This window comes from Pelophylax lessonae (genome assembly GCF_965119305.1).
Source record: "Pelophylax lessonae genome assembly, chromosome: 8".
NCBI lineage: Eukaryota > Metazoa > Chordata > Amphibia > Anura > Ranidae > Pelophylax > Pelophylax lessonae.
The window spans coordinates 140,365,935-140,391,677 of record NC_138775.1 but is presented as its reverse complement, the minus strand read 5'-3'; the positions used below and the strand labels follow the sequence as shown (position 1 = coordinate 140,391,677).

General features: G+C 43.9%; 1 protein-coding gene across 1 annotated transcript in view; it reads left to right on the top strand.

The window, feature by feature from the left end:
* LOC309561480 (myomegalin-like) overlaps positions 1 to 25,743 on the top strand; it is a 429,425-nt gene that overhangs the window by 282,541 nt on the left and 121,141 nt on the right. The window contains exon 19 of the mRNA XM_082265423.1: positions 11,908 to 12,008. Within this exon, the coding sequence (XP_082121549.1) occupies positions 11,908 to 12,008 (101 nt within the window). The remainder of the gene's footprint in view (positions 1 to 11,907; positions 12,009 to 25,743) is intronic.

Sequence of the window (25,743 nt, the reverse complement as noted above, 5' to 3'; positions counted from 1 at the left end):
AGTCCCAGCAGGGAACTAGGTCCTACTCCTAAACTAGGCAGAAACAAACTGGAAGCTGTAGCAGAGTGTGTGGGGTTATGCCTGCAGGGACAGCCGCTATAGGCGTCGTAAAGCTTTTTCCTGCCTAGTGTCCTGTTCCGGGAGCGCGCCGCTGGTGGCGTGCGCTCGCCCCCCACAGGTGGCTGAGCGAGTGACGTACTCCTACGTCGCTTTGCCCAGCAGCGGCTGCCTACCGCAGTATATCTGCGGTGGGCGGTCGTTATGTGGTTAAGGTGCCCATCTAATAGTTTTTTGAAACTATTGATGCTCCCTGCTGATACTACTGCTTGTGGAAGAGAATTCCACATCCTTACTGCTCTGGCAGTAAAGAACCCTTTATAGTTCATAGTTATGCTATGCGGGTGAGAACATTTAACACATTTAGAGTAGGTCTTATCCCAACTTGATTGCAAAAGTGGAAATACATTTTAAGGGAGCTCCTTCTCCAACAAACAAATCCTCAGCTACAAAGACTTGTTAACTTTTGTCATTTCTTTTTTTTCAAATTCTTTATTTGTAAGTGCAAAATATAAAGATACAACATTCAAGCAAATGTAAATGAACAATAGAGTCAGGTATATGGCTCCATCAGACACATAGAATTATACCAACTAAGGTACAGTTGCGAATAGGAAGTACAGTCCCATGAATTGGCAAAAAAACACAGAAGTAAGCTTGACGTAACTTTTGTCATTTCTACCAGACACAGTATAACAGAGAACAAAAGGGTGGCGGTGGTACATCTTCCACCATGCTTCCCCAACAAGAAATGTTGTGTCAACATACCTTAGAAGTTAGATGGAAACTACTATCCTAGTAGACCCCTAATTTGAACTTGAGGTAAGGGACAAGTTGCTCAGAATTTTTAGTGCAATGAGGGAAGATCTTATTTCATATTGCTAATCTCGCTGTTCATGGCACAGAGCTCTGCAGGAATGGCATGGGTATGCTGTTCCTCCAGAGTGCATGTGCCGGTGGTATCACATGCGGCTTCACAAGTAAATATCTCCTAAACTTTGCTTGTTTTGGTGATATTTACTGTACCTACAGGTAAGCCATTTTAAAGGCTTACCTATAGGTAAAAATTAACCAAGGGAGTTATTAATATAACATGGGATTGAGAAGAAAAAGTGATTGTGATAGGTTGGCAGAGGTTACAGCATATTACCGCTCGCTGACTGGTTACTGGAGGTTACAGCACTTTATTTCTGCTTGTTTATTGGTTACTAGAGGTTACTGCACATCATTACTGCTCCCCACAGATTTCGAGCAGTTAAATTGCACTTGCGGTGCACAGTATATTTGCCTTTAGTAAATCAGCCTCCCTGTCCATCTAGTTCAACCAATAAAAAGGGGAAAACAAAACAAACATTTTTTTTTTTACAATCCTATATAGACAATTCCATACCTACAGGTGATCCAGAGGAAGGCAAAAAAAACCAGCAAAGCGTGATCCAACTTGTTCCAGCAGAGGAAAAAATTCCTTCCTGATCCCCCAAGAGGCAACCAGATATTCCCTGGAGCAACTTTACCTATAAATGTTAGTATTCAGTTATGTTATATACATATAGGAAAGAACCCGGGACTCTTGCTAGTACTCTTACCTCCCTGTAAGTCCAGCATTCCAGTGTTGCAAGATACCCCTGCACGCCTGCTTACCTGTAATACTAATAGCTTAGTGCTTCTATGTACGTGTAATATTCTGGGTTTCCTGATCACCAGCCAGCCAACTTTGTAAATGCAGAGTCTTTTTATTTTTTAAAATGGGCAAAAAATATATTTCTTCAGCATACGAAACAAAAGTAGTCCATACTGGCTCGCCGCCAGTAAAGCTTTTCCCTTACCAGGGTTTTATCGTCTCGACCTGGTTCAAGGGATCCAAAGAAAAGGACACCACATATTAGCTATGTCTCAGTAACTAACAACACCCAGCTCTTGTCTCACAAGCATGTCGTGTTCTTCACCACACCTCAATGACACCTGCTGGCTGCTTCCTGCTCTTTTGAGCCTTGTCCAGCAGACAAAATAACCCTTTCAGGACAACAGTAGCCGTAATCATGGTTAGAGGCTCTTTTCCACCCAAAATCTCTCCAAGCTTCTGAATTCTAGGTCCCATTGAGGACCTAATATTCCTGGGGAAGCTTCAAATTAGCTTTCCCTTTTTTTCTGCTGATGTGGTTACCAACTCTTAATCATATATAGGGGTAATTTATCACCTGTACTCAGGAAAGAGGTGCCCTCTCTGAGCCTGTGGCCCGTGGGAATGGTGTCTTCCCATTCTTCCTCCAGTTGAGTATGTAGGGGATGTCTAGGGAAGTCTTACAGAGGACTGACTGTCCTTTGTACTGGGATCTTGATGTCCATCTTGGGGAAGCCAGGGTCTGAATAGACAAGTTCTCCTGAGATTTGGTCAGCCATTTTAGACCCAGGGAGACTATATATAAACATACTGCCACTTATGAGTTTGGTATACTCATTGACTTGCTGCTGAACTGTAAAATTGTAGAATTGACATAAGAGGTGGAGGGGTGTGTGAGGCTCAATCTGAAAGTGAGTTTGAGAGATAATATCATGAAAAACAGTACAAATACCCCCCAAACTACTCCTTTTTGGAAATTAGACAGTCCAAGCTATTTAGTAAGAGGCTTGGTAAGTTTTACGAAGTTGTAATTTTTCTGTCTCAGTTTTTTGGAAAACAAAGTTGTCATTTTAACAAGCTATTTCTCACACACAACATAAGAATACATACAATTACACCCCAAAACAAATTCTGCAATGGCTCCCGAATTCAGGGTTACCACATGTGTGAGAATTTTTCACAGCCTAGATGCATAGAAGGGTCTGAAATCCAAGGCCCACCTTCAGGCATTCTAGACCGTAAACTATGCATAAATTACACATCTAATTTCCTGACTACCTATCACAATTTTGGAGGCCCTGGAGCCCCAGGACAGCAGAAACACCTACAAAATGACCCGGCGAATCAACACCCCAAGGTATTTTAAGGAGGCATGGGAAGTCTTTTAAAGATTTTGGAAAATGCGTAAAAATATTTTTTTACACAAAAGTTGTCAATTTAATAAGATATTTCTCACACATAGAATTACACCCCAAAACATATTCTGCTACTCCTCCTGAGTGAGGGGATACCACATTTGTGAGACTTTTCCACAGCCAAGCTACGCAGAGGGGCTCAACATCCAAGAAGAACCTTAACCACTTCCAGTCCAGGCCAATTCTGACATTCCTCTGCTACATGTTTTTGCTAGAAAACTACTTAGAAACCCCAAATATTATATATCATTTTTAAGCAGAGGTTCTATGGGATAAATTGGTCGGTGTTGCATATGTTTATGGCACATGTATTTGCACAGGTTTTTCAAATGCAAATTGTTTGGAAAAAATATGCTTCAATGAATTTTAATGCACAAAAACACAATTTAATACCCCATTTTTTGGTAGAATATAAAAGATGATGTTACTCGAGTACAAAGATGAGGCTCTTTATCTTCTCATATGGTAAAGCTGCCCATTCTTCCTGGCAAGAAGCCTCCAGTTCCTGTGAATTCTTGAGCTGTCTTGCATGAATGGCACATTTGAGATCTCCCCAGAGTGGCTCAATGATATTGGGGTCAGGAGACTGAGATGGTCACTCCAGAACCTTCACTTTATTCTGCTGTAGCCAATGACAGGTGGACTTGGCCTTGTGTTTAGGATCATTGTCATGTTGGAATGTCCAAGTACATCCCATGCGCAGCTTCCGGGCTGATGAATGGAAATTTTCCTCCAGTATTTTTTGATAACATACTGCATTCATCTTCCCATCAATTCTGACCAAATTTCCTGTGCCTTTGTAGCTCACACATCCCCAAAACACCAGCAATCCACCTCCATGTTTCACAGTAGGAATGGTGTACCTTTACTTTGTGGCAGAAGGTTTGAGGCTTGTCTCTGTGCTGTTTGGCGTATTGTAAGGGGGATACTTTGTGGCATTTGCATAGTAATGGCTTTCTTCTGGCGACTTGACCATGCAGCCCATCTTTCTTCAAGTACCTCCTTATTGTGCATCTTGAAACAGCCACACCAAATGTTTTCAGAGAGTCCTGTATTTCACCTGATGTGATTTGTGGGTTTTTCTTTGCATCCCAAAAAATGTTCCTGGCAGTTATGGCTGAAATTTTAGTTGGTCTTCCTAACCGTGGTTTGGTTTCACCATAACCCCTCATTTTCCACTTCTTGGTTAGAGTTTGAACACTGCAGATTGGCATTCTCAATTCCTTGGATATCTTTTTATATCCCTTTCTTTTATATCCCTTTCTTTTTATATCCCTTTCAGTTCAACTACCTTTTCTCACAGATCCCACAGACAATTATTTTGCTTTCCCTATGACTCAGAATCCAGAAACATCAGTGCAGCACTGGATGAAAGATGCAATGGTCTGTCAGGAGTCCAGAAACTCATTGACCTTTTATACACACACACGAATTACAAGCAAACAGATCCCAGGTGAGGATGGTTACCTTTAATAGCCATTCAAACCCCTTTGTGTCAACTTGTGTGCATGTTATCAGGCCAAAATCACCAGGGTGTGTAAACTTTTGATCAGGGTCATTTGGGGAGTTTCTGTTGTCATTATGATATAAAAAGAGTAAACACAGTTGATTGATAATAAATAGATTCAGCCAAACAATAACCATGAGTGAAAGAAAAGTTTTTCTGTTATCATTCATATTCTCTGAAAAATGGCCAAGAAATCATAAATTCTGCCAGGTGTGTAAACTTATGAGCACAACTGTAAAAAGTAGTAGACGTAGAGACTCAACACGCCTTAGTAATAAAAAAGGATACATTAAAAGATTTACTGGAGGAAGAGACAAGACAGAGTAGCCAAAGATAGATATAAATGGGGAAACAAACCAGGGAATTATGTAGCAAGAATATAAAAAAATAAAGGTATTCCACATATATTATCGCAGAAAAACACAGAAGAATTCATGAAAATACACATGAGATAGCCAGAACTGTATATATGGTCTGGGATAGGATACATAGACAATACAAATGGGAATATAGTTGATATCACTGATATCATTAGAGGGCACAAATTATTTTCCACCACTGAATGAGGCACAATTTTGTAAACTGATAAAAAATACACAGTTAAAAGATATTATACAAGGAGGAAAGATAAACCCATATCACAAATTAAAAGCCAAAGGGGAAATTATGTCACTGAATGAATGGAAGTATTCTCAGCTAAAGCATTTTGTGAAATCTCCACCGCAACCTATCAGATCTGCAAAGGAATTACATCTAGTTGAAAAATTACGTAGACCACAAACAAAAGCAAAGTACTGTGTATCTCAGATATATAAAATGCTAACTGGGATGACTCCATTTATAGAAACATGGGAAAAAGAGATAGGAACATGTTTAAAAGAACAACAGGCGACTTAAATATTGAGAGCTGTACATGACTTTGCAGCAGACATAAATACCATTAAAATGAACTATAAATGTCTTGTAAGATGGTAATAACGCCCGTAAAAGCACAAAATTTCCAACCAGATAAATCCCCACTTTGTTGGAGATGAAGTATTATGAATGGCCCGATGACCCACATATGGTAGGAGTGTCCCAAAATTAAAGAATATTGGCAGAAAGTACAACATGATATTGGGGAAATTACAGGGGTTAGATATTACTGATGATCCGTGGGTATGTCTATTTCACCAAACGAATAAAAAAAAGAAACAACATAAAAGTACAATAGTACCAAATTTAGTAAATGCAGCAAAGGAGGCAATCACAAAAAAAATGGCTAGACCCAGAAAGCCCTACACTTAGAGATTGGTTCAAAAGAATTAAATACATACACAATATGGAATATCTAAGTAGCAAAGAAGAGGACCAGACAGAGAACTTCTCAAATAAAAGAGAAAAATTGACAAAATTTTAAAAAACTAGAAAATCCGCAGAAATTTGGGTGGACCAGAGGAGGGGGAGAGAACATGAGGTAGAAAAAGAAAGGAGGTTGCACAATAAGGAAAAAGAGAGATGTGAGTAAGTAAGGAGGGAAGGGAGGGGGTGGGGTTTAAAGGGGACAGGTTCTGTGTTTATTTGGTTTAAATCTTTTACTCTTTGGAATGTTTTTGTATTTATACATTTATATTAAAAACCAAATAAAGTTTACTTTCAATAGTTTTTTTATTGAGTTTAGAGCATATAATTGAACAATGCAATAATGAAGTGAATGTAGGTATAATCATTAAACAAAAAAAGCAAAAATAAACAGAAACGCGATATGGAACATGAACAGGTATCGCATAAGTGTGGTCAAAAGCATACGTTGTAACATTAACAATATTGCATAACGGTCAATCAGAATACTGCCTTAGTGAAGCAATTACGAACAAACAGCAAACAAACAAATAGTCAACCTCATGTGGTAGGAGTATAATACCGGCTATGGGTCCATATGTGCCAATCCTTATGGAACTTGGCTCCCCGTGAAACTGAATAGGCGTAGGCTTTTTCTAGAGAATACTGGAGGTTGACCAGCTTTACCACCTCCAGATGAGATGGTGCCACTGGTTGTTTCCAGTGTCTTGCAATGGATGTTCTAGCTGCAGTAAGACCATGACAATATACCGTTCTCATGTCGTGTGGGATGTTGTCCAGCCCCAAGGAAAGAAGGGCCATTTGCCGGGCTAGGTTTGAGGAGGATCCCAGTGATGTCGGATAGAACTTCAAATACCCTTCTCCAGGAGCTTGTCAGTCCCAAGCAGGACCAGAAAACATGCAGTGTGCTGGGTTGGTCACAGTTGCGCCAGCATAGTGGGCTATGGGTAGGGTATATTATAGATAGCCGGTAAGGCGTAAGATACCATCTAGTAATGATCTTTTGCGTCTGCTCCCAGTGATTGACGCATTGGGAAGTACTGTGGGAGGCCCGGATAGCTAATTGCCACCGCGAATCAGAGAAGGTCAGTTGAAGTTCCTCCTCTCATTTGATCATGTGTGGAGTCTTCACAAATTTAGTTTTGCAACCAAACATATTATAAAACAGAGAAATACCCTTAATCGAGGTCTTAGGGTCTGTAAAAAATTTCCATATTGATTCAGGGATGGAAAGGGTGGGCGGGGGAAATTTGCGTAGGAAGCTGGATATACCATTATATGCGTATGCAGCTCGTGCGGGCAAGGCAAAACCAAATAAAGTTTAAAAAAAAAAAATATGTCTACCAAGAAACTACAGACCAGTCAGCTTAATATCAATAGTATGTAAGGTATTTGAATAAATGGTAAAGGACTCTACACAGAACTTTGGCCATGATAAAAATATCATAGGTGACTGTTGGAGTTAATGAAATTATATGTAGATGGATAGGAAACTAGTTACATGAACGAGTCCAGAGAGTAGTGATAAATGATTGATTGTCTGACTGGTGTAAAGTTGTGAGTGGTGTGCCCCAGGGTTCTGTCTTGGGGCCCAATGCTGTTCAGTTTGTTTATTAATGACATAGAGGTTGGAATCAAGAGCTTGATTTCAGTGTTTGCCAATGATACTAAATTATGCAGGCAGATAACTTTATCCCAGGATGTGGCATCTTTACAGGAAGACATTGGGTGCCAAAAATACACGTTAGAAGGGGCTCCTACTGATGGAAAAGAATCTGGGGGTTTTTGTAGATCATAGACTTAGCAATAACATGCAATGTCGAAGCTGCAGCTAGCAAAGCTAGAAAAATACGGTCATGCATTAACCAATTCTGGACTGGAAGGGTTTGCCCCCTTCCTGACCAGGCCATATTTTGCGATTCGGCACTGCGTTATTTTAACGGACAATTGCACGGTCGTGCGAAGCTGTAACTAATTAAAATTGATGTCCTTTTTTTCTAACAAATAGAGCTTTCTTTTGGTGGTATTTGATCACCCATGCGATTTTTTTTTTTTTGGGCTATAAGCAAAAAAAAAAAAAATTTGAAATCAAAATTTTTTAACATTTTATGCCAGTTTGTTTTCTGCTACATATTTTTTGATAAAAAAAAATTGCAATAAGTGTATTTTGATTGGTTTTCACAAAAGTTATTGCGTCTACTAACTACGGGAAAGATTTATGTCATTTTTGTTTATTTATTTATTTATTTTTACTAGTAATGGCGGCGATCTGCGATTTTTTGCGGGACTGTGACATTGCGGCAGACAGATCGGACCCCTGACTGACATTTTTGACACTTTTGGGGGGACCAGTGACATTACAACAGTAATCAGTGCTAAAAATATGCACTGTTACTGTAATAATGACACTGGCAGGGAAGGGGTTAACAGTGTGGGTGATCAAGGGGTTAAATGTGAGCCTAGGGGAGTGATTCTAACTGTGGGGCGGCGTGGCTAGTGAAATGATCACAGAGACCTGTGTTCCTATATAGAAGGATCACAGGGGCTCTATGATCATTCCAGGGAGAAGAACAGTCAGCTGTGTTTACAACAGCTAACCGTTCTTTTCTCTCAGCGGGGAGCGAACGCGGGTGTCAGGCGGCAATCGGAGCCGCCTGCCCACTGCATCGGCTTCCCTGCTGGCGAGCGGGGGCGGTAGCGTGCCGATGGCCCCCTAGCCTCCTGCGCGTGACCGAAGTATAGCTACGTCGGTTTGCCCAGGAGCGGCTGCCTGCCACGGTATAACTGCGGCGGGCATTCGTAAAGCGGTTAAAAAGGGTATACATTAAAGAAATAAATCAATATTTCTACAGCTTTATAAAACACTGTTTCAGCCTTATCTTAAATATGCAGTTCAGCAAGGACAAGAAAATAATACGAGGCATGGAGGGCCTCAGCTATGACGATCATTTACATAGATAACAGTTATTCACTCTGATGAAGAGGCGCTTACATTGTACAAATATATCTAAGGTGACTCCAATAACTGTGATTAACTGTTTACCCTAAGGTATGTAAAGAAGACACATGGCCATTATTTGAGGTTAGAAGAAAAGAGGTTAAATTAGGGAGGGGGTTATTTACTGTTAAAAATGTTACAGTAAAAATTACAGTAAAAACGTGGAACTCCCTTCCCCAAGAAGAGATATTAGATGAGAGAATTGATAGCTTTAAAAAACTTTTAGATGTCTTCTTCAGGAAGCAGATTATAGAGGGATATGGTAATTGTTAGAAAACAAAATCACACACGCATGCACATGTTGCAAATGTTAACTACTGTTAGCATAGAAATATGAATGGGTCCAGGAACCCACCTACTGGTGATTTTTGAATACCCACAGAAAGCCTGATGTAAAAATACAAAAGCAAAGTTAAGCCAATTAGATCTAACTTTGTGTTGAAAGTTTGAATGTGGTTGGTGACACAGGAAAAGTCACACAGTATAGGCTGTAAGAAGTACACTTCTGTTTCCTTCCAACTAATCCTGTACAGAGGAGTGACTGCCTATTCCTCAGGGGATTACACAGAACTTAAATTGAGTTAAAGTGGGAGTAAAATTCCATCTCTGACTTTTACCTATAGGTAAGCCTATGATAAGGCTTATCTATAGGTACTGTAAAATCTCCTAAACATGCACCGTTTAGGAGATATTGACTGTACATGCAGTTGGTGACTTCAGTGGCGAATGCACTTTAAAGGAAAGGCCACCACAGAGCCCTGTGCTGTAAACGGAGACTCACTCACACAGCCGGAGTCCGCAAACCCCGAAAGGAAGACCGGGGGAAGATGAAAGCCCTCTCAGCGGTGACGCTGGAGGGCTTTGTTTTCAGATAGGTTTTACATAATGTGCTAGTATGCCAAGCATACTAGCACATTATGGCTTTACCTTGCAGGTTGCAAAAATATAAAACACACACTCAGTGTTTTACTACCGCTTTAAAGTCTACTGATACTCATAACCTTTTAAGTTTTGGTTAGAGAGAACTCCTGCCAGGTTTTTCTTGCCGCCAGGGGGCGTTGTTGGGGAGATTTTCCTTCACTTCCTGTCTGGTAAAAAAATAAAAGCTGTCACAATGACAGGAAATGAGGGGAAATTTCTTTAACAGCAGCAGAGACAGAAACAAAAGTGTTTTTAAAGTATAGCAAGATAGGGCTAGAACCCTTGTCAGCTTTGTATTGTTGTTTGATCCCTGGTGCAGATTCTAAATTTCTCTCTGGTAAAAGGTTGTCCCCAGAACAGTAAGTGAGGTTAAATCTGTCTAACAGAGCCCCAGATAACAATACAATTTGACAGGGGTTCTAACCTTTCCACATTCTATCCAAATTGTAACTTACTGTTGTTGTGTTTACTGGATAACTTTGATATTTTACTGAATGTTTTTCTCTTCAACAATTATACTGCTATTTGGTTTTACAGTTTGAGTGTGGTCATTGAACATTTGTCACTTCTCAATTGTGCCCAGAAAAATCTATTAAAGGCCGTGATTTCTTCACAGTACCTAAATATAGCATAACACATACAAGCAGGCCTTTTTTTCAGCTGGAACTTGGTGGAACTCAGTTCCTCCACCTCTGGCTGAGGCCCTCTGCTCCCCGCTCACCACTATCACTTGTAAACACAGCAATCCGGCTTCTCTGTTTGTAAGTGACAGCTTGTCTCCCAACAGCTGAGTTCAGGATGGGGACAAGAGAGATGCAGGTTCCTGGGGTGCACTGCAGATGCCGACACCCCCACTGGATGATCTCCCTGAAAGTGAAAGAGGCAGAGCTAACTACAGTGTGCGAGGAGGTACAAGAGACTGATGCTTCAGCGTAATACAGCAACAAATGTATGACATGTAGAAGTTAGTCTAGCTATTTAGGAGGTGATAAGATGGGGGCAGTGGAGGGGGGGCTGCATGCAGAGATCAGAGCTGAAGAGGGGTGAAAGTGAAATGTGGATGGGGAATGCAGAGGTAAGCAGCTGTGGAAGAAGGCTGAACTCTGCACTGTGTGTAGCGCATCTGAATTCTGCACTCTGTATGCAGCGCACCCCACGAACTTTGCACTCTGTGTGTATCCTCTCCCAAACTCTGCACTCTGTGTGTATCCTCTCCCAAACTCTGCATTCTGTGTGTAGCGCATCTGAACTCTGCACTCTGTATGCGGCGCACCCCTGAACTCTGCAATCTGTATGCAGCGCACCCCCAAACTCTGCACTCTGTATGCAGCGCACCCCCGAAATCTGCACTCTGTGTGTATCGTCTCCCAAACTCTGCACTCTGTGTGTATCCTCTCCCAAACTCTGCACTCTGTGTGTGCATCTGAACTCTGCACTCTGTATGTAGCGCACCCCATGAACTTTGCACTCTGTGTGTATCCTCTCCCAAACTCTGCACTCTGTGTGTATCCTCTCCCAAACTCTGCACTCTGTGTGTAGCGCATCTGAACTCTGCACTCTGTATGCAGCGCACCCTCAAACTCTGGACTCTGTATGCAGCGCACCCCCAAACTCTGCACTCTGTATGCAGCGCACCCCCGAACTCTGCACTCTGTGTGTATCCCCCTTTCAAACTCTGCACTCTGTGTGTATCCTCTCCCAAACTCTGCACTCTGTGTGTAGCGCATCTGAACTCTGCACTGTGTATGCAGCGCACTCCCGAACTCTGCACTCTGTGTACAACCACTCCAAATCTCTGCACTCTGTACATAATGCACTCCTTGTATTAAATACCACTTTGAGACCCTCCCACTGTTAGTAAAATTTGACCACACCCACTATTTGATGCGGATTGGAGGGTGCGTGTGTGTGGGGGTAGGAGGGTTTTGGGGCTTCGGGTTGAGATCCTGTACCTATTTTCTGAGAAAAAAAAGCCCTGCAAAAAAGTAAAGGTGTTTTGTGTGCTTCTTTAGTTATAATGTTGCTTACAATTACATTTTTTGTGCAGGTTCCTGTGAAAAAGAAAGTATTGAAAAGAACACAGATCAGATCCCAAAGAGCAGTGATTTTAATGTTGATAGTGATGCATTCAGAAAGCCTATACAGAAGGTAAGATATGTTATTAATAATATTTTATGTGTCTGCTTTACTTTAAAACCATGTTATGTAACAGCTTATACTAAACACATTTGGTGCAAACCTAAGCCTGTCACTTTTTCTGTAAAGCTGAACTCTAGCCTTGCCTTCAGTTTCCCATGGTTGTACAGGCTCCTTTCCTGCACTGAAATCGTTTACTTTGATTTTATTGCACATTGTGACCTCTCAGAATGTGCATTAGAAGCCTAATGTAGAGCAGGCCTAATTTCCTGGCTGAAGGACATCCAGCATCATCTAGCTCTTTCTCCAACCTTAAAGAGTAAGTAAACCATTGGTTTCGTTTTTTTCCCTGACCTGCAAAGTAAAGCATAATATGCTAGTATGCATCAATGCGTTGCAAGCGCTGGAGTACGCATCCATGTTCTCCCATCTTCCTTCTGGGTCCGCAGATTTCGGCTGTGTAACTGGCCAGAGCCGCGTGACGTCACTCCGGTGCATGCGTGTGGGAGCCGCTGGTCGCGGCACAGGGCTCTACAGGAACGGCACGGGTGGCCATTCCTTCACAGCGCATGCGGCGATGATGTCATCGGCTGAATATACAGTAAATGTCTCCTAAACGGTACACATTTAGGAGATATTTACAGTACCTATAGGTAAGCCCTATTATAGGCTTACCTATAGGTACAATTAACCAATGGGAGTTTACAACCACTTTAAGCTGGCCATACACATACAGACTGCAGGCTGAATGGAAAAAGATCTGTCTCCTCTATCCATGCCACATAGCGCAGATGGACCAATCTCACACTGCAGCTATGGTATTTTGACAGCTGACCGCACTGCTTTCCAAAATTTTCAAACAGTGTCTGCATCTGATTGGATGTTGCCACTGTTCAGCTCACAATTTCTCCTCCTGACTCTTTTGATTTTTCAATTGTGAAATATTCCTGGTCTACCTCTTACATTTATGGTATTTTAGTTTTTGCCATCATGGAGGCTCAGTATCGTAAGTGGACATACATACAATTATAGCCGGCCTAGCAATATCCACTCCTGCAAACTGACATCCACCTACCAAGGCATTTTGATATTTGCACAACTCCTTCCAATTCTCAGATTACTGCCTGCAACAGGACTGAGGGCTCTTGAGAGGAGAACTGTGTCAGGATGAGAGGCATTTTTAAGAAACTATGTACAGCACCATGCTCGCCCCTACCACCAGCCATTATCTGCTTGCAGAGGTTTACCTAGGGTCTTCAGCGCCCTTTGCCAGGAGCTGTATCGCCCCCCCCCCCCCCCCGAGAGAGGGTTTGACCGAAACAGAGAGAGAGAGGGGGGGTTTGACAGAGAGAGAGAGAGGGGGGTTTGACAGAGAGAGAGGGGGTTTGACAAAGAGAGAGGGGGGTTGACAGAGAGTGAGAGAGGGGGGGGTTGACAGAGAGAAAGAGAGGGGGGTGACAGAGAGAAAGAGAGAGAGAGAGAGGGGGGTTGACAGAGAGAAAGAGAGGGGGGTTTGACAGAGAGAGAGGGGGTTTGACAGAGAGAGAGAGGGGGGGTTGACAGAGAGTGAGAGAGAGGGGGGGTTGACAGGGGGAGAGAGGAGAGAGAGGGGGGGTTGACAGAGAGAGAGAGGGGGGGGTTGACAGAGAGAAAGAGAAAGAGAGGGGGTGACAGAGAGAAAGAGAGGGGGTGACAGAGAGAAAGAGAGAGAGAGAGAGAGGGGGGTTGACAGAGAGAAAGAGAGAGAGAGAGGGGGTTGACAGAGAGAAAGAGAGAGAGATAGAGAGGGGGTGATAGAGAGAAAGAGAGAGAGAGGGGGGTGACAGAGAAAGAGAGAGGGGGGGGTGACAGGTTTAACACAACCAACATTTAATTTTAAAAGAGATATCTTCTTCTGATACCTGAGAAGCCAAGCCTTCTGTCGACAATCGCTAATGCTAGCTGAAGGTGCCATCCATCCACCACTGACGTTGCCTGGAGCTGGAGGAGCCGACTGATGATGTCACACATGTGGGCGGAGGTAGAGCCCTGTGACGAGGGGAGCCGCCTATATCACACAAAGCTCCGGACTCTGGAGAGCCTGGCACTGTCGTCGTCTGGGCTGGAGAGGAGAGTGGACACACACAGAGCTCCGGGATTGGAGCTGGGGGCGCCAAGGGTGCAGGCTGAGCAGAGGGCACAAAAATCACTGTCAATGTTTTGCGTTCCCCCCCTCGGCCTGCGCCCCTGGCAGGCGCCATTCTGGCCAACCCCTTGGTACGCCCCTGTCTGCTTGCGCTACCTAGAGAAGCACAGAGACCCATTGATAACCTCACTGAGTCTAAAAAAAAATATATATTGAAAATGGAAATGTTTTAAATAAAATATAATTAGTAAGTTGATTGATTAATATAAAGTAATAATAATAGTGATAGTAATAAAAATAGGAAAATGTTGACTGCAGAATGCAAGAACCTTGGCTCTATTTCAGAGAGTGTAGCATTTATGGAGCCCAGAAACAGATGACAAGTTCAACAGATTTTGTACCGCATAATACTAGAGATGTATAGTAACTAAGTAGAACTACTTCACTACTGTACTTAAGTACTGAAAGGCGGTATCTGTACTTTCCTAGAGTAGAATTTTTTTCTCCTACTTCCACTTTTACTTCACTACATTTTTTTGATGATTTCAATACTTCTACTCCGATATTTTTTGTTTGTGCTGCATAGTTACTCGTTACAATGATAAAAATTACCACTGCCAGAACAGTAGATGGCAGGTTTCATGAAGCTCAAAACATGTGTATTATCAGCGCATACGAAAATAAATGCTACTGTATGTACTAAATAAAAGCTGCATTTGAAATAATAAAAAACAATATGATGTTCAGACTTTTGACTTCTTTCTTTAATAACTACATAACACAGTACTTGTACTTTTACTTTAAGTACTTGAGTAGCAATTTTTTTTTTCAAAACTACTGGTACTTTTACTTTCAGTACTTGAGTAGCAAAATTTAAAAAAAAAATTACTTGCAATACTTAAGTACAAAAAATGTTGAATACTTTAGTACTTCTACTCAAGTCACTTTTTGATCGAGCACTTCCACTTCTACTCAAGTCACTTTTTGATTGAGCACTTGTACTTTTACTCAAGTATGGGTTTCGAGTACTTTATACAACTCTGCATAATACAATGGTCACAAGCCCTATGAGTATCTTCTAAAATACTAAATTCCTCTGTTCGCAAAACTATAGCAAGGATGCAGACACTCCACACATCCAGCATATCTGTCCAATCTATGTATGCATCTAATTGAATTTCGTGTACATGTGCATGCATCTATGTACAATATATACTCCCGGCCATTCCTCTCAACCATCCTGTGGCAGTTTCATCCTCCCCTTGATTTAATGGCTATTTCCAGTCACTTATAGTAATTGTAAACTCAAAGTTGTTGTTTTTTTTTGTTTTTTTTAAAACAAAACAGTATTATACTTACCTGTTCTGTGCAATGGAATTCCCCTTTTTGGGTCTCTTGCCAGCGCTTCTGGCCTTTCCTCTTCTCTGTGTGCCACCATACAAAGCTGCTTCCCATTGTAGCACACCTGCCGGCTCTATCCTGAGCCACAATGCCTGACAGTACAGCTCGGCCCTGCACCCTGTTTCTTTGTCACAGGATTGGACTGACAGCAGCGGGGGCCAGTGGCTCCCACTGCCTCAGCAGATCCTATGAAGTAATATTAGAGAGCCACTTCAGATTAGCACAGTGCTGGATCGAGTGAAGGCTCAGGTAAATATGAGAGGGGGCAATACTTTTACCTAAACATTGTTTACCTTAACGCAAGGAATGCATCAAAGCGGTAGTAAACCATTGAAAAAAAAACCTGCAAGACAATAGCATAATGTGCTAGTATGCATCGCATTCCAGCACACTGTGAAATACTTACCTTAGAACGAATCCCCCGCAGAGGTGCCCGGTCACCACTGAGGGAGATGACATGTTCTCCTGTCATTTCTTCTGGGTTCACAGGCTCTGGAGCTGTGAGCATGCACGCGGGAGCCCTCTGTTCCGGCAAGGAGCTCTGAAGTTCCGGCACGATACGCCGGACCTTCAGAGCGCATGCGCCGCTGATGTCAGCAATTGCATGCAGGATGAATATCTCCTAAACCGTGCAGGTTTAGGAGATATTCATTTTATCTACAGGTAAGCCTTATTATAGGCTTACCTGTGGGTAAAAATCACCAAGCCGGGTATACAACTGCTTAAAGGTAAAAAATGTTTAGACTTCAGAATCGCTTTAAGCCTGGACATACTCTGATAGTTTTTTTTTTTGTCGCTCAGCCTACAGGTTGAGCAAAAAAATACAGAAACAAAAACAGATTCCTCCACTTATGCTGTAAAGCGCAAATCTCCCACAACATCTATTTTATTTTCACAGCTGCAACACCCCGGCAGCAGCTGCATCTGAGCCGCTTTTCAGATGAAAATTGTTTGCTCGATTCCTTTGATTTTCCAATAAAAAGATGTTGGGTGGGAGGCAGCAAGTTCCAGAAGAACTAGACGAAATTCGTACAGTGCATGGCATATTTAACACTGGAGGGGTTTCTGATTGGCTGATCTGATTATCGCTTTGCTGTCACATGAGTTAAAATATTCAGCTGTCTACATCCTTTGTGTACAGCCAGACAATGCTTTTTATTAAAGTAAAAAGAAAGGTGCGCTGATATAAATTAAAATGGCAGCAACTAGGATTCCAAAAACCTTATTGGAATGAACATATGATGAAAAGATAAATAATTATAGTGCGCTCAAAATACTAAATTAACAATAAATCTCTAAATGGGAATAATAGCCACAAAGAACAAAAAATGTGATGATATGTATAAATTCAATATAGCAGTGCAAACCACCAATAAAAAGTGAGAATGTGCAGAATAAAATCATGATGAAAAGAATAAGTCCACAAGTAGTGAAATCAAATGTGATAATCCATTTAACAATTCTAAAAAAAATGTTGAATAGCTGGTTCTGGAAATTCAGTGATTCAAAAATTCCATGCGGTGCAAACGTGTCCCCAAACACTCAAATGAGATAGCCTTTTACCAGATGGCAACTGGCAAATAGCACTAAGCATAAATCCAATTTTGGAAAAAAGGATTCCCAAGCTACTGTCTCACCACCATGCACAATGTAGCACCACGTGGAAATGGATGAATTAGTCTCTTACCAAATCGCCATGAAATACAGCCAAAACTCTCTCCTCAATAAGAACCACCAAGGAACGGCAAAGGTAGATGTTAAGATGTTGAAAAGCTTATTTCCACATAGAAGGTATACGGGGCCTTCTCTAGGATGTATCAATGCTGCTCAGCTCTATATTCCCAGGTGTTTGGGCAGTGTACAGTGTACTCATATGTGTAACTTAAGTGATTTATCCTCTGCATTGTGTAAAAAGGCTGTGTGATTCTGTATGCACAGATCCTCCTTCTCTTGCACGTTCACTCTGGACGAGTCCAGATAAGCACAGTAAGTAAAAAAAAGAAGTAAAAATAACCTTAACTAACCTTAACTAAAAGGGAAACTTTACTGACCAGCATCCTCTAAATCACAAATTGATACGCTCAACATTAACTTTAAATATCACTCTACGTGGCCAATTTTCTCCCAATGTATATAGAAATGAGAAGACAACTGAAACATTGAATACTTCTCTCTTTGGCTGATCAACAAATTTCAAAATGGCCTTTCTTGCAAATCAGTCATATCTATTAGAAACCCTCCCTATCCCAATACCTATGACAGCCCTCTAATCTATACAAAATTATCCATATGTTTATATGGATTTACAAAGCCCATTGAATATTCAGCTCAGTTTCTTAGCCTGAAAAACCCAGAAAGGGTCAAGGGTTCCAGATCCAATCAGATATTACCAAGCCACACATCTATGACATATAGCTTTCTAATTAATACCACAAGCTTCAAAGTGATTGTAAACCAATATTTGTTTTAACATAACAAACATTTCTTACCTACGTCCACTTTTGGGGTCCACCACCAGTGCTCCTGGCTCCTCCCACCAACAGAGTGCCCACCATAGCAAGCCGCTTGCTACGGGGGGGCACTTGTGTGGGCCTACTCTCGAGCCAGCTTTGTTTGTTCATAGACACACAGAGCACACCTCAGGCCTCGCCTCCTGCTCCTTCCTCACTGGTTGCCATTGTCTCCTGCTGCGTTCTCTGAGCCAATGAGGAGGGAGAGAGCTGCTGCTCTTGTACACAGTGCTGGATTAAAATCGGGCTCAGGTAAGCATAAGGGGGGCTGAAGAGAGAACTGCATGCAGAAGTTTTTTTAATTTAACACAGAGAATGCATTAAGGTAAAAAGGCTTCAGCCCTTAGAGTCACTTGAAAAATGGTGGACAGAAAGAGAACAATTATAATCATCACTAATCTTTCTAGGATTTCTTATTTAGCCAGCTAATGCTATGAAAATTCACTGCTTCGATAATATGGTTTACTGTAAATGGAGATGATGCTAAACTAGTTAAACGTGATTTCTACTGTATCTCTACCTTACAAATATTGTGGGCAACCATTCAACTCCAGATAGCTTCTCCCTCATTCAAAAGCTTGGTTATTCCAACTAGGACATATAATCATCTATTTACTTTCAAATTGCAAGACAAGTTTGTGTTACATAAAAAAAAAAAATCTACTCCTATCTACAAATCATTGCACATTATATAGATATTATAGGGCATTGATTCATCACCAATGCCTTTGTTTAAAGTCACTTCACTGCTTTATAAATAAGCCCATACATGTCAGGCTATACCCAAAACCTACAGTTTGGTGAACCTACTATTTTTGATAAATTGTTCTCTCAAGGCCAAAATCAACAATACTTGATCACTAATATGTATAAGATTTTCATAGTACTACTGGAGGAATCTGGGGGAAAAAAAGGAAAAAAAATGTTCTAATAAAATCTATCACTGTCAATTTGGAAAAAAAAGCTGTGCCTCTAAATCCTCCATTTACACACCCCTTAAAGAAACACAACACAAAAGTTATGCTATTATTATACAGGATTTATATAGCACCAACAGTTTGCGCATCACTTTACAAAATGAGGGAAGACATTACAGTTACACTACAATTCAATACAGGAGGAATCAGAGGGCCCTGCTCTTTAGAGCGTACAATCTAGAAACTATGGTACAAGATCCTGGTATTACTACATTCTTGTAACGTATCAATTCTGAACTTATCTGAGAGATACAAAAAATCTGAAAGGAACTGATCAGGGCCAGCCTTAGGTGTTCAGGCGCCCTGTGCGAGCTAATCCTGTGGCGCCCCCCCCCCCCCCATCCTCACCTCTCGCACCCCCTAAACATGGCTGTATCTATTGAAAAACTATTAAAGAGTATAATTGCTGCTAATTGACTCCAAGTGGGTGCAGCAGCAAGATAAAAACAGGGAAAAAAATCAGCGCAAAAATAGTATTTACCCTAAAATGATATATAAATACGTCACCCAAATCTGTTTCTGTTGTAAAAAGTGCACAGTGCAAAATAATAATTAAATCTGCATGGCTACTACAGTATACAGATCATATACCACTACTAGATAAATAACAATTAAATATTCATAACCTCTACAATGTGCAAAAATTTAATCAACATAGCGTAATTCCATAAAATGCATCGGCTTTTATTTAAGTCTGGTGAGTCAGTTTGGGGTGATTGGTGGAAGCAGCTTTGTCACCATAAATATTTATTTGCACTTTTTTGCACATTTTATTGCACCTTTTTGGCACTTCATTGGACTTTTCTTGGAACTTTTTTATGTTCACTAATAACTTAGCCCCCCTAACATTAGAGACCCCCCCATGGAGCCCCCCCTTACATCAGAGACCCCACAGAGCCCCACTTACATCAGAGACCCCCCACGGAGCCCCCCCTTACATCAGAGACCCTCAGAGCCCCACTTACATCAGAGACCCCCCACAGAGCCCCACTTACATCAGATACCCCCCACAGACCCCCTTACATCAGAGACCCTCAGAGCCCCACATACATCAGATACCCCCCTCAGACCCCCTTACATCAGAGACCCCCCCTCAGAGCCCCCCTTACATCAGAGACCCCCATAGAGCCCCACTTACATCAGAGAACCCCCACAGAGCCCCCTTTACATCAGAGACCCCCCACAGAGCCCCCCTTACATCAGAGACCCCCCCACAGAGCCCCCCTTACATCAGAGACCCCCACAGAGCCCCCCTTACATCAGAGACCCCCACAGAGTCCCCCTTACATCAGAGACCCCCACAGAGTCCCCCTTACATCAGAGCCCCTCCTTACATCAGAGACCCCCCACAGAGCCCCCTTTACATCTAAGTCCCCCCCACAGACTCCCCTTACATCAGAGACCCCCACAGAGCCCCCCTTACATCAGAGACCCCCCACAGAGTCCCCCTTACATCAGAGACCCTTAGAGCCCCCTTTACATTAGAGACCCTCCACAGACCCCCCTTACATCAGAGACCCCCCACCCCACAGACCTACCTTAAATCAGAGACCCCCACAGACCCCCTTACATCAGAGACCCTCACAGACTCCCTTTACATCAGAGCCCCCCCCATAGACCCCCCTTACATTAGAGCCCCCCACAGGCCCCCCTTACATCAGAGACCCCCACTCAGACTCCCCTTATATCAGAGACCCCCCCAGACCCCCCTTACATCAGAGCCCCCCACAGACCCCCCTTACATCAGAGACCCCCCTTACATCAGAGCCCCCCCACAGACTCTCCTTACATCAGAGCCCCCCACAGACTCCCCTTACATCAGAGACCCCCCCAGACCCCCCTTACATCAGAGCCCCCCCCAGACCCCCCTTACATCAGAGCCCCCCACAGACCCCCCTTACATCAGAGACCCCCCCTTACATCAGAGCCCCCCCACAGATTACCCTTTACATCAGAGCCCCCCACAGACTCTCCTTACATCAGAGCCCCCCACAGACCCCCCTTACATCAGAGCCCCCCACAGATTCCCCTTACATCAGAGACCCCCACAGACCACCCCTTACATCAGAGACCCCCCTTACATCAGAGCCCACCACAGACCACCCCTTACATCAGAGACCCCCCCCAGACCCCCCTTACATCAAAGCCCCCCACGCCTTACTTCAGAGCCCCCCTTACATTTGTTACTGGAGCAGGGTAGGCTTGCTTACCCCAGGATGAAGGAAGGCTCACGCTGCAGCTTTTCTTTTGTGTAGTGTTAAAATTCCCGCCCACACATCCCCGGAGAGTGTGGGCGGGGCAGACCCAGGAGGAGAGGGGAGGGGGAGGAGGTCGATCTCTCTCTCTCTCCTCTCGCGTCCCTGAAGCTGAGCTGTGTGTGAGATACACAGCTCAGCCGTGCAGAGAGTCGGAACTCGGAGACACAGGTACAGCCGCACTGCGGGAGGTAAGCGGCGGCCGCGGCCTGTGTTAACCCTCTCCAGGCCGCGGTCGCCGCATACCTCCCGCTGTGCGGCTTCATCATTTGCGAGCTGTGATGACCACAGGGCGCCCCTATTGCCCATGGCGCCCTGTGCGGCCGCACAGCTCGCACACCCCAAAGGCCGGCCCTGGAACTGATACAGGAAGATGTTGCAAACACCCTTAATCCAAATGTGAGAAAGGTGCCAGACTCCCCTGTGATGGAGGTAACTATACCATCACAGATTGATTTTATCAACAGTATATGAGAGTTTAGGATAGGAGAGACTCATTGCTGGATTTAGAAGTACACTTTGTAAAAGTAAACAAACTCAGGCTCTATGGGATCAGCTTTTCTATGATTCCTCCTTAAAGTGGTATTAAACCCAAAACCAAAAATTAATATATTGCAGCTTATCAGTCCTTAGATGTGGTGGCTGCATTCGTTTTCTTTGTTATGTTTTTTTGCCTTTATTCCACCTGCTTTTTCTGCCATTAACACGCTTACTGTCTTAGAAGGTTTGCATTCTGGATTAAGTATTAAAGCAGACACCCATTAGACTGGCAGATTTAGATGAACTTGACAAACAAAATGAAGTAGAACTCCAGTTAACGCTTACTAACAGTTATAGCAAACACAAACAGTTTATTGAGGGATAAAAGTTTTACATAAATTAATAAATTCTGACTATTTCAAGCAATCCTGTCAGTAGTAAATTATTTTTCCTGACAGACTCAATGGCAGCATACGTTTGGGTAGTCCCGCCTCCACTCCTACCCTATAGGACCCCACTCCCATAAATCCTTGCTCCCTTTCAGCATCCGTGTTCTTTTTTTGTCCTCCTCCATGCACCTGTTTGGTGCCGAATTCCTACAAGTATGGTCGTTTTAAATGACGCAGGGTCATTGAGAGTCGGCAGGACCTGGTTTCCCAATAAGCCCTTGCTGCTGCGGGGTATGGGATGGGCAAGTTGAAGAGGAGCCGAGAAAATGCCTGACAAAGCAGGCTAATTAAGGCATGGCCAATGACCCAGCTGCGGTAGGGGGCCTCATTGTATTGCCCCAACGCTGGATTGGATGTCCTGGTGTCTGGCTCTATATGTGTCCCTGGTGTCTAGCGCGAGGAGGGGTAAGTGTTTTTTTTCCTTTTTTTTTTTATTGCTCTTATTTACCTGGTGGTCTAGTGCTGCCTGGTAGTCCGGTGTACGGACTCCTCGCGCTGTCCATATTCTTCCTGGTGGTCCGGGAGGCTCTGTGGACACCGTGGAACGCTATGCGTTCCATCCCCGGCGTCCTCGGTCGCTCTGCGCATGCGCGCCGACTGACCGAGACCGAGGCTTGGTTCGCGCATGCGCAGTATCGGCGAGTGCCGATACTCGCGCATGCGCAGTGCGCCGCGACCGTGATGTCACGGCCGGCGCCAAATTTAAACAGCTGTCAGTTCCACAGTCGGTGGAACTGACTATATATCACGGCGCCCAGTCCCTGCTCCTGTTCCCAAGTGCTGACACTCCATATTCTTCAGGTATGTGGGTCTCCTTTTTGGGCAGTTCTTTATTTATGCTATTTCTATGCTAGTTCTTAGCTTCATCCCATTGGTCTGTTTTAGTGATCTCTGTTGCCCTATGGATCCGTCACCGCTCCCCTGTGACCAGCCCTCTCTTAGGTAAGTGCAGGGCTGCAGTGAGGGGGGGAGCGGGACATACGGGTGGGCGCATTACTTTATTGCTTTATGTGTTCCCTTTGCAGCTCCTCCTCTAGGTCAGAACAACAGGCACGCGGGAGGACCGCCATGCTAATCCACAGCATCACCGTTCCTCTTCCTCCAAACATGGCTCATCCAAGTCCAGATACCGTAGCAAAGACCGGTCACCTCCCAGGTCTTCACGCCAATCCAGCGAGACTAAGTGCTGGGGCTGTGGTATCCGTTTACTGGACGGTGGATCACTATGCGATTCCTGTTATTCCCGTGCATCGAATGAAAGGGGAAGATCTGACCAACAACTTGAGTCTATGGTCAAACGCATAGTCAAGGATTCGCTGGCTGATTTTAATAAACGTCAATCTCCAGCGCCAGAGCCATCTGTATCTCCAGTTAGAGAGACCACTAGCGGAAGAGCCCTTGAATCCTCTGATCCTAGCCATCCCTCGGTATTCGAGTCTGGTAGCGATTCGGATCAGGATGAACCAAGTTTAGGATTCTCTTTCAATTTGGTTCCACCTTTAGTAAAGGCCGTCAGAGAAACTTTAAACTGGGAAGATCCAGTAGCTTCGGCCCCGAAGCAGAGAAAGCTCTTTAAACAGCTGAGCAAGGAACGGCTGAATTTCCCGTTTATTCCTGAATTAGGAGAAATCATAACGGAAGAATGGAGCAAGGTGGAGAAAAAGAATTCTATGATCTCAAAATTGGCCAAGCTCTATCCATTCAAGGAAGAGGAAGTCAGACATCTGGAAACTCCTCCTCTGGTAGATGCGGCTGTCATGAGGCTAGTGAAGCACGTAACTTTGCCTCTTGAGGATACTGTCTCCTTCAAGGATCCTCTTGACAGGAAAATCGACACGGATTTGAAGCGTGTCTATCTTTCAGTAGGTGCTGCCTGTAAACCGGCTTTGGCCCTGGCTTCTTTGTCCAAAGCCATGGAAGTGTGGGTGGACAATGTGGATGATTCCCTCAGAAGCTTCTCCGAAGATGCAGCTAAAGACTCTCCTATCGAAGAGTTGAAACTGGCCTCAGCCTTTCTGGGGGAGGCGTCTATTGATGTTATTCGCCTGTTAGCCCGGGGAATGCTATCGTCCGTGACGGCGAAGCGTGCACTTTGGTTACGCCCTTGGTTGGCTGATCCTGCTTCTAAGCAGGTGTGGTGCCGTATTCCCTTTGAGGGTTCGTCCCTCTTTGGGAATAAGTTAGATAGCGCCATTTCCAAGGCTACTGGCGGTAAGTCGGGCTTTCTCCCCCAGGATAGGCGTCTTCTGGGTCAGAAGAGGCCACCTCTTAGAAGACAAAATTCTGATCGTGCCAGGGAGGCACGTAGTTATAGGCCAGGAAGGGAGTTTGGAAGAAACTGGAAATCCAGGCAGTCTTCCTTTCGGAAAGGCCCCCAGAGCAATACATCTGGGGATAGAGACACCACAAAGTCCTTTTGAGATTGGGCCCGCTCAGGCCGGTCAGGTGGGGGGTCGTCTCTTTCACTTTCGACGGGTCTGGGCGGCCTCAGTCTGGGATGCTTGGGTCGTCAACACGGTCTCTGCAGGTCATTCTTGGACCTTCATCAGTATTCCCGGAGACAGATTTGTTCCTACCTCCCTTCCGCGGTCAGGAGACAAGAGAGAGATTCTCTTATCCTACGTAGACTCGCTAGTCACACAAGGAGCAGTGGTTCCAGTGCCAGAATCAGAAAGAAGACTCGGAGTGTACTCCCCTCTTTTCATGGTGCGCAAAAAGAGCGGCGCCTGGAGACCAGTGATAGATCTGACGCACTTGAATCGCTTCATCAAAGGAGAAAAATTCAAGATGGAGACTCTGTTCTCCATTCAGCAAGCCGTTCAACCGGGAGATTGGATGGTCTCAGTAGACCTGAAGGATGCATACTTCCATGTGCCAGTGGCAACAGAGTTTCAGCAATATCTGAGGTTCTCAGTCGGCCAACGTCATCTGCAATTTGTATGTCTCCCCTTCGGGCTTTCCACGTCGCCTCGTACCTTTTCGAAGGTCTTGTTAGCGGTGGTAGCCTTGATAAGACTGAGAGAGGTCCGTCTTTTTCATTATCTGGACGACCTCCTTCTTCTGGCCCAAGACAAGTCTGTCATCCTGGAACATCTAGCTCTGGTCATCTCGTCTCTGGAGAAGTTCGGCTGGATCCTGAACAGAGAAAAGAGCCATCTGATTCCCAGTCAGTCCCTGGTCTTTTTGGGCGCGCTGTTCAACACCAAGAACAGTACCATCTCTCTGCCAGAGGAAAAGATTCCGATAATCAGGGACAGAGTGTCTATGGCTTTGTCGGCATCCCGTCTCACAGCAAAACAATGCCTAAGAGTAATTGGCACCATGGTGTCAACAGCCCCTATGGTGAAGTGGGCTCTCTGGAAGATGAGGCCTTTTCAGAGGGGTTTTCTTCAGCAATGGAACGGAGTCAGCAATTCTCAGAGAATAGTAATAACCGCAACCATGAAGAGCTGACTTCCTTGGTGGCTACAGCTGAAGAATTTGCACAATTGTCACTCCATAGCCCCCATATCTTGGGTGATAGTGACATCAGACGCCAGCAACACCGGCT